The 14,416-nt window shown below is 37.4% G+C and overlaps 1 protein-coding gene across 5 annotated transcripts in view; it reads right to left on the bottom strand.

The window, feature by feature from the left end:
• Positions 1-14,416, bottom strand: part of THSD4 (thrombospondin type 1 domain containing 4) — a 317,127-nt gene that overhangs the window by 225,027 nt on the left and 77,684 nt on the right. For all 5 annotated transcript variants that reach the window (XR_009742235.1, XM_061447099.1, XM_061447101.1 and 2 more), the window contains one exon: positions 4,463-4,892. Coding sequence is in view for 4 of the 5 variants with exons in the window: in XM_061447099.1 (XP_061303083.1) it covers positions 4,463-4,892 (430 nt within the window). In the remaining variant the exon portion in view is untranslated. The remainder of the gene's footprint in view (positions 1-4,462; positions 4,893-14,416) is intronic.

The raw sequence follows: 14,416 nt of genomic DNA on the forward strand, positions 1-14,416 counted from the left end.
TTTACGAGGTTAGTAAGTAATTAACCTACTAATAAATAATGTAGTAGTGTTCCATTCCTGGCACACTTGTGGAATAAACTATTTGAGAGAGCTTCTAAAGTTATCCCAACATATTTTTCCTAATGATTTAAGGCAGACAGTTTCCTATAATTAAGTTCTAATAGGAACATCGTAATGCAAAACATTTTCTAACACAGTCTTCTCAGTTGTTGAAGAGGATGTCATAAAGCCACGGTGCAGAGATGAAGAGGAGAAAACTGTGGTCTAAGAGCTTAATCAAAGACGCCTCTATGTGGTTCTTTTTTATACAAGGGGCAACTGATAGAACTATGTAGGATATTTTACAAGCACTATCTCTGTGCCTCTGGCTGGCGAGTTAAGACCCCATTAGTGGCAACACATTCTGAATTAATATTTACGCAATTCTGCTTCAAATACCAAAACAGCCAAAGAAAGAACAGCACAACCCAAAGTAATGTAAGCTTTTAATAAGTTTCCTATACACCCACAGAACGACAAGCTACCAAACGTACATACAATCGCATAGTGTTTGCAGGGAAAATTCCTCAAAAGTCAAAGTTAAATTTCCTCAGGAAAAGTTATGTCATCATAACCCTGCTTTACCACTTCTGTCAAACACCTACTCTATACAAAAACCAAAATGAAAATAAATAAACCACACAGTAGCTCTTTGGGAATAAGAAAGGGCTTTTCAGTTTAAAAAAGAAAAAAAAAAGCACTCTTAAAAACACGTGGTCTTCTATTTGTCTTCACCTCAGTATATGAATGAAATCCTCACAGGCCCCCTATCACTTCTGAAAAGACCTGTCTGGCAATTACAGTTTCTGTTCCATACAAAATTAAACATTTCCACTTCTACCTTTGTTAAAACTTGAAACGTTTAAAATGTTTCATTTTCTGTAGTGTAGAAAACTTTCAAAAATGCTGGGTCAGAATGCCAGCAAGCTGGTGAAACATCCTGAGATCCCAGGTGCCAAGGGAGCCTGCCAAGGCCTACCTATATGCTTAGGTGACAGAAAAGCAAAGCAGTCTTTAATGGACTCAACATATTCCTGCAGAACACTTCAATTCTATTGAATTAGGGTTCTGCTTCCAAAAAAGTCTTTCAGTGGGAAAGTGTTAATACACACCAGTCAAAATTAGTATCATTGGTACCATTACTATTCTCTAGGAAATTAAATATATTAATTTACCCCATCATGGTAGACCTGGGGATTGGCCATAAACCTTTTACTTCACTTCATCCCTCCATCGACAGTAAAACCTCTTTCCATTTCCAGAACTGCTTTTCAGATACTTTGCATTCCATGCAAAGATGCCATTCACAAGTGCTCTACACACAGGAACACAAATCCAAGTTAAGAACTTGCATTCAGAACCAAAAGCTGGATTTTCCATAGCTGTACTACTACAGTAATAATATGCGTAGCTGAAGAGTCAGAGTAAGAAAGTAAAAGTTTCTGTTTTCTGATTCTATCTATTCCCTGTGTACACAGCCCAAGCAACCTGCAGCCTGAAGTTAATTTATAAATATATTCTCACAAAGAGCTAGTGACTTGGCAATGCTTGAGACAGGTAATAACAAAAAGTGCTCAGTAAACAAATGCTCCATTTGAGTTCCTTCCTTTGTTCTGGTAACAAACAACCCAAACAAGTTTGCATTCAAATTCTACTTCACCCACACCCCTGTATAATTCTCCCTCCTGTAATGCAGAGGGAAATACGGAAGATTTACTCATCACTCCCCCATCTTGGAGGAACACAGATTACAGTTGAAGAATCCTATTGTACTGCAAATAGCTTATGGTTTCAGTTAGATCTGACAATACTGTTTGTGTGTAAAGGACAGATGTTTGCTCACTATTCCCTGCTGAAGGAAGTGACAGGCAGCTGTATATTCTGAGGTGAATGCGTACAAAGCCTATATGCAAGGTGCTGAAGAGGAGAAGCCACTTGTACAATAAGAAAGTAGGTTTAATGACCTGCAAAAACACTTGAACAAACACAAGCACTTTGAGGTTCTCCCTAACCAAACCCCACAAGTTAAACTTTTACGAACCAAGCTGTCAGTCATGTAAAATGAGTTCAGCTATTAATGAAAAACCAATAAATGTACAATAATGAGGAAATGACCTAACGGACCAAGGCAGATTGACTTAATTTGTTATTAATTAACTGCCCTAAGGAGGAAATGTAGAGGGAGTGGCCAAACACAACCATTAACAGAATACTTTCCGCTCAATACATGAGATTTTCATTTTTGGTATGACCAGGAAGTGTTAAAAAAAGAAAAAAGAAAAAGAAAGAAAAAAGATACTGTTCTCTGCATGCTGACAAGATCACTGCTTCATGTCACTGCCGATAAATTCAATTAAGGCCCAGATAGAGAAGCATTTAATCAGGAAGAGCAAGCAAACAAGTGAAACACTATGGGCCTTGTTTTGCTCTTGTCTGGGCCTTTATACTAAAAATGTTCTTAGCAACTTTTCTATAATTATATTAATTAACACATTCTATGGAGAAAAATAACTTTGAATAGCAATTACAGCTTCTCAGAGGGAAAGAGAAATGTCACTGAATAAAGAATATCACTATGTAGAGCTCCATGGCTAGGAGAAGCTACATCATCTACAATTTCAGTCTGTTATTAAAAGTCGCGTGTAATATAAATTAGTTCTTTCTAACTGCATTTAAACATGCAACAAGGGCAAAGATGCAACAACAGTACAGTACGCTCACTTATTTTTGCTCTTCATCTATAGAATTCTTCTGTTTAAACAACAGTTTCTAAAACTGACATGAAGTTATTTTCACACCTGTTCCCCTACTACTGAAAGAAATCTGTCAATGGCCAAACCACTCATCATACTGACCTGCATGTCCTGCCACTGTCTAATTCACAAGCTCAGAGTTCTCTTTTCTCCAGCCCACTTGTCATTTTCAACAACTTTCCTTTACAACCCTTCCTTCTCCGTACCTTGGCCATCTGGGATTACGTCTTTCTTCTAGCTCATTTCTAACTTCCTCACCTCTCACCCCTTTTCCTCTGAAAAGAGATCTTTCCTGGAAAGGATCTTGTTACATTCCTGAAGTTAAGCAGAATACTGTCCAACTTCTTGCCTTGATGTAGTAGGGGATGAAGTAAAGACTGGGATATTTGTGTACTGCAGTGAGCAAATTCAGCACAGAAAACTTTCCAAATTAATGCCCATGTACTAAATTCATTTCCCATTTCCTTCAAAAAACAGTGTTTTTCAAAAGAGCTATTTGTACCAGAGACTATTCTCAGAGGCTCAAATTAGCCCTTTCATGTTTTCCATTTCAGACAAATACACTAAAAGTTTCCTGACATTAGAGCTCTGCAATCAATTGCTCTAGTTCCAAATCAATGGACTTTATTCATAAATAAAGCAGATGTAATAACTGCTACACTGAGAGACAAAAAAAGCACTCCTATGCTTTGTTTAGGTCATGTTTTTCTTATCCTGATCATATGTTCTGTTGCTACATCTCCACTGTGCAGGCTTCCACTAAACAAAACAGGATTCCCAAGAGGCAGAAGAATCAGATGTGCACCCACTCAGAAAAATATGGCCTGCTGTTTAAACATATTGAGACCACTCCACCATCCTGCTTCCAATATCCAAATACAAGCTTCTTCAAGTTTGCAACATTAAGTTAGATTAGTAACCCATGTAAGACACAAATATTAGGAAGAGATACTTTAGGAAATACTAAAGTGACACTGCCAGAAACCGAGACTTAGCAGAATAAAAATTGCGAAACCTCACTACCTCCCACATAGAACGGGGGACTGCCTGAGAGCACAGAGCTACACCTAGCCAAACATTTTGAATGAAGTAATAACAGAGTAAGTTTTACTTAAAAATTAACAAAGAACACATTTTCTCTCCAATAAACTAGGAAGACAAAATCAAAGCATGTAAAGCTTGAATACTGGTAAAAGTAGCATCTGTTACAGAACACACACAACACCATGGAAAGATTCTGGCGTGATCTAGGCTACTAGGTGCTGGCTCTAAATGGTATTTAGAGCATGACTAGCACTCCCAAAAGGTTAGCCTTATCTTCAGATTCAGAAATAGGGAATCTTCTTAACATGGCCTACCCTAACTCCATTTTTCCATTTCTTACATGGAAAAACACTAAAATTGCCTGTGAATCACCTTCTCCTTTTATCGAATTAGAATTTTACGTATTATTAGATATAGCAACTGCTTAAAAGCCTTGAAGTGATGGTATTAGGTAGCTATAGTATTATGCATCTACTTTCAGTATTCCCCAAGACACTAAGTTAAAAAAAAAATATTCATTAATTAGGGTCAGTGTTCAGCTTTACTTCTTGACTATGCGAACATTTAGCATATTGGGGAAAACCAACAGCTGCCCAGCAAATTAAACATAGGAAAACCAGACTTACATTGGTGTTGCAGAGTTTATATTGCTTGTAAGCGCCAATGCACACAATTGCTGCAGCTCTTTGAGGCTGAGGCTGACCCTGGACAGCCTGGTGTGATGCAGACCCATGATGATTTGAGTCACTGCTGTGAAACAGGCTTTGAGATACAGGAAACGAAGATGACTGATAAACTGACGGTCCCAGCGCTTGATGTCCAGCCTGAGGCCCACTTTCTTCTTGATAAAGATTTCCATGTTGAAGTGAAGGACTAGCTCCCTGACTGTAAGTGTTCATGAGACTTGGACTCTGATGAAATACATGGTTCCTAGACGACTGTCGCTGTCTCCGAAGTTTCTGAGGCTGCTGACCGGTGTCCGTTTGTAAAGGTAAAATGTAGGGCACTTTCCCATATCCATACTTTCCTGGACCAATAGGATTTCTATTTCTGCTTCTAAAAACAGAGAAAGAGAGAGAAAACAGTTACTGAATTTGTAAGTGAAGGAGCAGTTATTCACATGAATTGTAATTTGCCAGTTACTCACTGCAAGGCAACAGAAATTTCTATCTTTTTTACAGAAAACACATACAAGCTGTACACTTGCTTTGCGTTCTGGGAATCTATGAAAAAGTCTACTGCCTGAACTAAATCCTGGGCCCCCTTTGGCTGGGATTCACATGCGAAGTCACTTAATGTCAACTAGCAAAGGCAAATGGCTAGGTACGGTATAAAGTAGGAGTTTGGAGAGAGTGGTTGTTTTCCCCTAGGTCTCTCCTTTAAAATGGAAATTCAAAGAATCAAAGTTGTATATTCCTAAAATTCATAACCGTGTTTCTGAGGAGCTTGAAATACGTAACAGCAGGAAAACTCTACTATGGCTTTGAGTAATGACAGAAGAAAATCTGAATTCAGTATGGTGAAGACTTAAACATTTTGTATCTGTTTATAATGCTTCCTGCGATTCTGCTTCATTTGTTATTTAAGAAATATCCATAAATATTTAAGGAAAAAGTATAAGAAACACCAAAATATTACTGAGATACTTCTGGAAAAGATGAAAAATGCAGGAAAATATTCTTATTATGGTATACAGTTTATTTTCTCTTATTTGGCCAGTAGATATACTCTTTTCTTTTAGGCTGTGTTAAACCTGTATCAGCACTCTCAAACAGCTGGTACTCTATGGAGGGTAGTTTTGTTCTCTGCACACCCACAGCAATATTGCACCAGGCCTTGATTTCTACTGCTGCAGTCTTAAGAATAAGTAGGCAAAAGTTTTCTTCCAGTTCATTCAGAGCAATGTGTGAATACAGCTGTTTTTTGAACCTTTGCAGCTCAGGAAGGGAGACACCATTAAAAGAAGTAATTGTTTTTCTGACCATAAAATTTGTTCATATTTTTTAATATGTATACAATACTCTTGAACTGCAGTGAAAACCAGAGTTATAAATTGACATACTTATTGGCTAGAAACTGAAGTCTTACAAATGTCAGACACCAGATCACAGACTTTTCTTTGGGTTTGTTTTTTCTTGTGTTTGTTTTCTTCCTAAGTCTTATATTCTCCCAAGACTCCTGTTACATGGGAACCTTGGAAGTCATTTACTTAACATTCTAGCTTTATGGCCATGTGGGACTTTTAATCAATCTTCCTGGCTCAAGGATGTGTGAACAAGAGTGTTGATTTACCCTGGCAGATAAGCAACCAGCACTCTTGAGCTGTTTATACCCATTAATCTGCTCTGTGACTGTGATGGTCACTGTTGAGGTGGGTTTTTGGTAGTTACCGTAGAGAAAAGTAGTACAATGGGGTTTAGCATTACAGAAGGAAAAAAAAGCTTCCTGTAAATGGACAGGAGAGGAATGAAAGACAAATTATGAGTAGGAATTACTTGAAATGTTGAGACTAAACCCAACTTGATTTAAATGAGCACAGTTTGTGTTGTGTAGGGGATTATGGTTTTTTTCTGCTAGTTGGTTGGTTTGGGGTTTTTGGTTTTAGTCTGGGTTTTTTGTTGCGTTTTTTTTTTTTAACGGGCAAACATATTGATTCCCTCTATGTTGTTGCTATTTTTGATTTTTAGCATAACTCTTAATTTTTGTGCAAGACCAAAACTAACAAACACAAAAAAATCTTTCTTGAGATTTCTATTCACATTTGATTCATCTTGCAAAACAGATACAACTCCTTATTCTTATTTGCTCCAGTCTCTAATGATTTATACTGACAGCTGGTTTCTTCCCAACCTGACCATACCAAATTTGAAATCCCCGAGATACAAACCTTGGCAACAACTCCTAGTGCTGAGAAAGTTACTGCTTCATTGCAGGGAGCACAGATTGCAAGTGGTGGTGACTGCAGGGGTGGACAGAGGGTGGCAGGTCTACTGAAACTAGCTTTTTGAATTTATCATCTACAGTCAGGTCGCTTGCATTTTTCATCAGGAGGAGAAAAAGCTGCTAATAACTGAGCAATAAACCTTGTGCAGACCAGTGGAATGGCAGGAATATGCTTCTGCCCCAGTCTCCTGAATGCCAGATTCTTTGCAGCAACAAACACTAGACTTTTCCAGAGAGGAGCACCTAGATGCATCATCCCCACTGGAAGAACTGCTGCCTGGCAAACTAGGAGAGATCACACAAAAAGTCAAAAATTAGACTGATGTCTGGCCGTTAATCTCCAGTTCAGGGTCATGAATCAGTACTGAACAGAATGGAAGGACGTGCAAGAAATGGTGATCTGAAATAAGACAATTCTGCCTGGAAAAAGTAATTAAATGGTCTTAAACATAGAATGACTAATATCTGAAAGGACTGATGGTTGAAGCCAGCAAGTGACCAAAAGCTGCTGGGACCTCATGAGATTATTTGTAAAAATTAGAAAAACTCGAGGGATGCCATTTTTCTTGTAAACTGGTTGACCACGGCAACAAACACAGAGCAGTGATTAAGAAGTAAAAGAATAACAACATCTTTACTGTTAGTTCCTGTCTCAGCTTGGCTTGTTTTTCTACATCTGTAACTTGGAAATGTTCTGGAGTCCCTGCTGATTAAGAAATGAGGTACTATTTCTGGTAGCCTAAGTTTCCAGCACCCTTATAATGAGATGCCTAAGGCTGCATTAAGCCTCATCAAAGGTCTTCTTTGCCTCATTCTTTGGGCATAACTCTCAAACACACACACCTCCCTGACTGTTCAGACAAATCTGTTTAGCACTTTGATAACAAAAGTGATGGTCCCCTTTAAACGTAAGCCAACCCAAGTATATTTTTGAGTTCAAAAATGCATTTGCCAAGACAGCATGAAAAGAAGGGTTTTTGCTATTAATGTAAGGTTTGTAGAAAGCATTTTAAAATAATTATTTTTAGCTATTATTCTTATTGGTCTAACTATTAATAATTTCTCTCATGCTGAGGCTAAGTCAGTGGAGAATAGCGAGAACTGGCTCCTCACAGCACCTTTTGAGTGACGGAAAGGAATTTTATTGTAGCAGCTTTTTTTAAGCATACATGTGCCTTGGATGGCAAACAAATGCATTATCACTGCCTCATAGAGTTTATCCTAAGAACAATGCTTTGAACCTCAAGTGTTCTTGAGGTTCACTAAGAATGAAGTACTCAGAGCTGGTGGGCTAGTTATTTATATTGAACAGAAATCCTCTTTGAAGTAAGGATATGCAGCATCTTTAAAATACAAAAGTAAGATTAGAGATTTCCTGGGCTTCCACCTGTTCCCTTAACTGCTCTTTACAAAGCTAACATATCTTTTTCATCTTTCCCCTCTTTCCATCACTTCCCTTCTCCTCCTCTCTAAACAGAGGCTCCCTGGCTCACTTCCAGCTGAAGTATAACTCGCTTTCTTTTTCTTCTGATGTCAGACAGAATGAAGAATGTATTTTACATGAGCTTTGCAGCATTCCACTCAACTTATCTCCTACCATCAAAATGCTTCTTCTCTTTTAAACAAAAAACTGCAAGGTTGAACATTAGCAAAACCTCTCATTTATGACACCACAGAAGACTTGCTTTCCTACTGTTGGAATGTTTTCTTAGAATAAATCCACGGAAACCACTAATTTCCTTCATTTTCAATTCATAATCTTTCACACTGTTTCTCAAGGAGTAATGTAATGTTCTGGCAAAGTAACAGCCTTCAGCCACTAGTTCCACCAGTGATGAGGAGGAAAAACTGCACCAGAATTGCAGGCTTCATGATATTACATTCAGAATTTTCTCTTGTCTATTGGCAGAAATCATCCCACAAGCAGAGGAAGACTGTTTCTTCCCTCTATGCCCAGCTACAGCCATCACTATAATGAAAGACAGCAGACTGTCATCACACAGCATCTGGATAGATGCAAAACCAACATTTTGCATGCACTTATAGTTTTGTGAGAGTTTGAGTTCAAAGCTTTTTCAAAATCTTCAGAGGCTTATCTGAGGAATCCTGTTCTGGTATAAACAGAGAAGTTCTCTAATACGCTAAGGAAACTCATCTCACCAGTGAGTCTGGTCTAATCACACATATAGCCTGATGCTGCTCCAAGCACTCAGGACTCAAGCATTCTTCAGGTTCTTGCCTAATCTTCTCACTTGCGAATTAAGCAGTTACCTATAATCTAATGTCTGAAGTGTTGCTGGCTGTATTTTTGTCCTGTCAACACAGCTAGCATCTACTCAAGTTGACTTTAGCAGTGATCTATCAACAGAAACACAGGTTTTATGTGCAAGACAAAAGTAGGAGAAAAGACAGAAGAAAGAGTACAATTATGATTTACAGCTGTATTTCCCAATCAATATTCCAGATTAAGTACCACTGCAAAATATCTTTTAAATTATACTGATTTGTGCTTTTGCACTGCAGTTATTCATTTCTATCAAAAGAAATGCTCTAAAAGCACATTTCTTTGATTCCTACTAGCAACTGTGCTCTACAGGAGCTCATTCCCCTTAGATCCATATCAAAGCTCTTTAACTTAAATTTAAGTCCTATTACCTATCACGGTTTTAAACAGGACCAGACACATGCTTAAATTAGCAGTCCAAATCCTCTTTCTCTAAATCAGTTACATACATCCTAACCTCACTAAATCTGTTTCTGTGGATAAGTCTACCAAGATTTAACCTAATATTTTAATCACAGCAAAATATTTAGCAGCATTACATTACTGTAATTGACAGCTTTTAAAGAACACTACCCATTTACACACAGTTCAAGTATTTAACATAGAGTTTGCCTTGATTTTGTTTCAGAAGAACTGAAAGTGGCTTATTACCTATACCTGACAACAATAAAGTTTTTGAAACATCATTCCAATATACAAAATGTAATTAAGAAAAAAAAATATAGGGAGACCAAGAAGTCTTTGCAGACACAAAACTTCCACTTCAAATGCAAAAAACAGTTTCTAGTTACCAGGATAGGTATAAGTATATGTATTTTTAATGTATTTCATTATTTTTATTACTCCCACCATAGTATCATTAAATTAATTTCAGATATATATTTTTAATCCCTGGCACTTGCTTCATAATTTTAAAAACTCTAACTGGCCTATAACTGTCCTATTCAATCATTTACTTTCCAGTCCTCATATTGCTTTTAATTTTCTTTTATGTTTTATATATTCTTAGGCATACAGTTAACAAGGTTTACTTTAAGAAGACTGTCCACCATGCATTTTCACTCTCTTTTAAGTCACAAAATAAACTGACTTATCCTGGTCGTAACTGCTATGAAGTTTATACTTCACTGTATTTTAGCAGATTCTTTCACAATAATGATTTTTAACAAAAATTCATGATTTACTGGTTCTGGGAATATATTTCCATCTGCTCAAAAGAGCTCTCAACAGTCAGGTTGATTCACATCAAAAGTCACTATGTATCACCTCACAGCACTGTATCATAGCCCTGTGAAGCTTTGAATTCCATGTACTCACTTTTCACCAGCTCTAAATCAACCTGGAGAAAACACTTGAACATGAACGAAAGAAGGGAGCCCTTTGACTCTGTTTTATGTTATGAAAATGCATGCCTGTCTGCTCACTGACCAAGAAAACAGCCATAAAGCAGCAAGCAGTTATCTTCGTCAAATGTTTGGTCATAAGAGTTAAACAACCCCTTCTGAGAGCGTACCACACATTGAAAATCAGAGCTATCCTCACAAACTTCTTTTGCTGCATTATAGCATATTGTTCACACCTCATCAGCACATGTCATCACAACTAAATCGGTGCAGGCATTCACTTCATTTTACTGGTTTTCACAGTCAAGGTAACTAAATCAAGGGAACTAACTAGTCTGGTTTACATGTCTGGTAACTGGTAACCTCACCATGATTTGTGGATATTCACTACTTCTCATTTATCATATATGCATGTGAGTAGTAAAACTACTGAGAGCATATTTGACTTCAAAATTTCAACTATACCTAAAAAGTCCACCTTCTGTAGGAAAACAGGTTATACCATAGGGGTAATTCTTCTCTTATTTTTATATTACATTATGGGCAAAAAAAATTTGCTTTTTCTGACAGTAGAATTAATGAATAAAGTCACTATGTAAATTGCCTCTCAGAATCAGGTTTAATTAATTGGATTAATAGAAGAGATACACATGTGGTCTACCTTAAATGAAATTTTCCATTCTCAGAGATCACCACTAATACCCCAGTCTAGCACAGTCGCAATACACCCAGTACAATAACTTACTATACTGGCTTTTGCTGATCTCCCAGCAACTGCTATATAACCTCATTTATGTCACTTTCAGTACTGAGATGGGATTCCAGAATTTGAACCCAAATACTGCAGTCCTCTTTTCTTATGAGTTTAATAACACCTCTGATCCCAGGCATCTGCAAGTTTTTCCCCTTAGCTTCATCTTTAAGGTTTGACTGAATAATGTGACCATGCAGTTGGCAAGTACATCAGCAGAAATTCAGCTCAAGTAACCACATAAATCTGCTCCAGTGCATTACAACTATGATGGCACTTTTGTTGTGTTTCTACCCCTTAGTGACCAGGCAATAACTCATTGGTAAAATGCACTGTCTTGTGTGTTACTGATGCAGCATTCTTACCTCCCCTCCTCTCCTTCAGTCAATCCACTTCAGGAAGGGTTGAAATGTCCAGCAGCAAAATTAAGACAGTTTATCTGGTGGCTTGTAATTACAATAGCATCCTAGATTTTATTTTTGGTAAAACCTTTCAAAGTATGCTCACAGTAGAATAATAAAAAAATTTACTAATGAGGCAATAATAAGTGAGACCTAGAACATATCAGAGGAATTAATAATCATTTGAGAGGTGGTGCAGCACAGAGTCAATCTGAGGCCACAATCACCCCAGCTAGCTATTCATTTTGCCAGGAAATACCTCCCCATGATCTTTATTGCTAATAGAACCTGTTTGGAATTTTTTTCAGAAGGAAAATGAACACCTTTCTCATACGGTTTTAAATCTCCAAGTGCTACCAAAATGAATTCTTTGATTACTAATGCTGCTCTTGGATTTTTCTGGAATATTTACTCTCAGAAGAGAATTAAATCCTTCTCTCTGTGTCTTCCTCCTGCACACACACCAAACCCCAGTAAGCTTTTATAGCCACACTGGGTTTGGAATGAAATGCATCACATTTTCATTCTATTAAAGAAATAATGAAAGGAGGGGCAGCTAAGTGCTTGAGCTGGGTTTCATTCCAAATATTAAGCAAATACCCACGCCACAAATATAAAGCCTCAGAACATGAGAAAATAATACCTCTTGAACCTGAAGGTCCAGCAATCACACATTTGTCCACTTCCATCAACTGGACCTCGCTAGAACAGGTCACAGAAATTACATCAGAATATGCAGTAATGATGCTTAAATTGGTTAAGCAAATAACAACAGAATTGTCCCTTTAAAGGCTAATTGTAGGCCTGCCAACTGAGTGACCTACATTTGCCTGGTCAAAGCATCTGTGAGCTGGGGGCAAAAGAAATACTTTCAGAAAGGAAATTCTGTTTTGACATTAAACGATACACTCTTCCTTTCCATTGCTCACATGCCTAGAAATGCAAACTGACCCTATACAGGGTACAAAGCAGCACAGCAGACTTTCACGTCAGCTGCTGGCAACAGAACATAGAGACCACAGAGCTATAGCCATGTGAGAAGGTGACGATTTTTGGATTATTTCCTCAGTGCAAACCTCTCCTCTCATTCCTCTTCCAACTTCCCTAAAGCTCTACAAAAAGAGCTTTAGGGAAGCCTTTTCCTTATTAACATACCTCTTTGCTTTACTTATTTCACTATTCTGGTGATTAATTTGTTCTTTCTGCTCCTAAGAATCACATTTGAAGTCCACATCTTACAGGGGTGGACACAGAAGTTTTGCTGATGCACCATGAAAATCCAGTTGTATAGAAAGTGAAGGTAGCAGTTGCAAGCATCACAACACTCAGTACATCTATCTAAAGTTGCAGTTTTGTCTTCTCTAACACCAAAACAGAGAACTGGAAAGCCAACGGTGCTAAATAGTACTAAAACCTAGTCCATTAATGATATTTCCTTTTGAGATATGTTTTCTCTCTTAAAGCACATTATTCTTTTGCATGCCCTTATTACTTTTCCATATGATCCCCTCTCTAAGATGTCTAAATGCTTCGATATTTTTTCACTATCTCCTCAGTCCTCTTTGCTCTTATTTTATGGTATGCTCCACACATTTTAGCAAGGTGAAATTAAAAACAAGGCTGTGCTAGTGGGAACTCAACTCTTCAAAGTCAAGGAGAGCTCCCTTCGTCAACAGGCAGCCCAGATAATCAACAGCTTTGTGCTTCCATCCTCATTCCAATGGCTGACTAGAATTTCCTAACATTTCAATTATGCGAAAACTCCACTTACAGCACTATGATTAAAAAGGGAGCACTTAAACTTTAAAAATTAGGCTTCTAATTGTGAGTACCTTGGATCTCTTTACCTGAGCTTCTTGTGCAGCATTGGTTTCTAAAACCTAACTGATAACATGAATATCCTCATCACTGATGAGGTATGTCAAAATTCATGATATACAAATAAAGTGAACAGTTCTTTGTCAGGTGCCGGAAGCAGAGAGAGAACTTTTCCACTTGTTGCTGACTGATGCCAACATATTTGCCTACTTTGAAGGACTGCTATTGCTGTGAAAATCTATTTGACTTGGAAGCCATCCAGTTTCATCTTATGCTATCAAATGTGAGCTTATCTCAGTCATAAGTATCCATTCCTTTTTTACTGTTTTATGGAAGTCTATTAAAATTACAGCTTTTATATGAAGTAGTACAGAAGACAGGAATACCCAAAAATAAGTTTTCACTGACTGTACATATTCTGAAAACACAGATTTTTTTAAGTCTGACACCACTTTCCAGTATCACCCATTTAGTGAACACTGAATGCTGTTCTACGCTATAAATATTGTTTCTAGAGTAACTTAGACTTTGACATCCATTTTCCATATATCTGATAGGACCAGAAGGTTTGTACTCTGGATTTTGTAAATTAATGAAAACTATTAGATTTGACATTCTAATAATTTAATTTTCAAATAACATTTTTTTGTTCCGATTCTGTTTTTACAATAACCACCAAAGAATCTGAAAGTTACACAATACAACAGGCTTTAAAGCCACCGGGGACCCTCCTAACACAAGATGGAAATAGCTTATTATGCAAATAAATTAGAAAAACAACTCTGAATCCACAGTCTTTTGACTAGGGACAGTGTGTGTGGGGGTGAAAAATCAACTGTGGTACAGAAGCTTACATTATGCTTAGAAAAGCAGAAGAAATTCCAAAAGCAAAGGCCTCCATCATACAGGAAAGTGGAAGCACAACAGACATTACAATCATTTTAATATTTCGTATGTCAAGGCATTTATTAGGAATAACATAGCTTCACTTCCGCACACAGTCAATATTATTTTCTGTTCATTGTCCTCTCATGTTCCAG

Source organism: Pezoporus flaviventris, unplaced genomic scaffold (genome assembly GCF_033815535.1).
Source record: "Pezoporus flaviventris isolate CSIRO_AGI_PZ_B2104156 unplaced genomic scaffold, CSIRO_AGI_Pfla_v1 ptg000006l, whole genome shotgun sequence".
In the NCBI taxonomy this organism is placed as follows: Eukaryota; Metazoa; Chordata; class Aves; order Psittaciformes; family Psittacidae; genus Pezoporus; species Pezoporus flaviventris.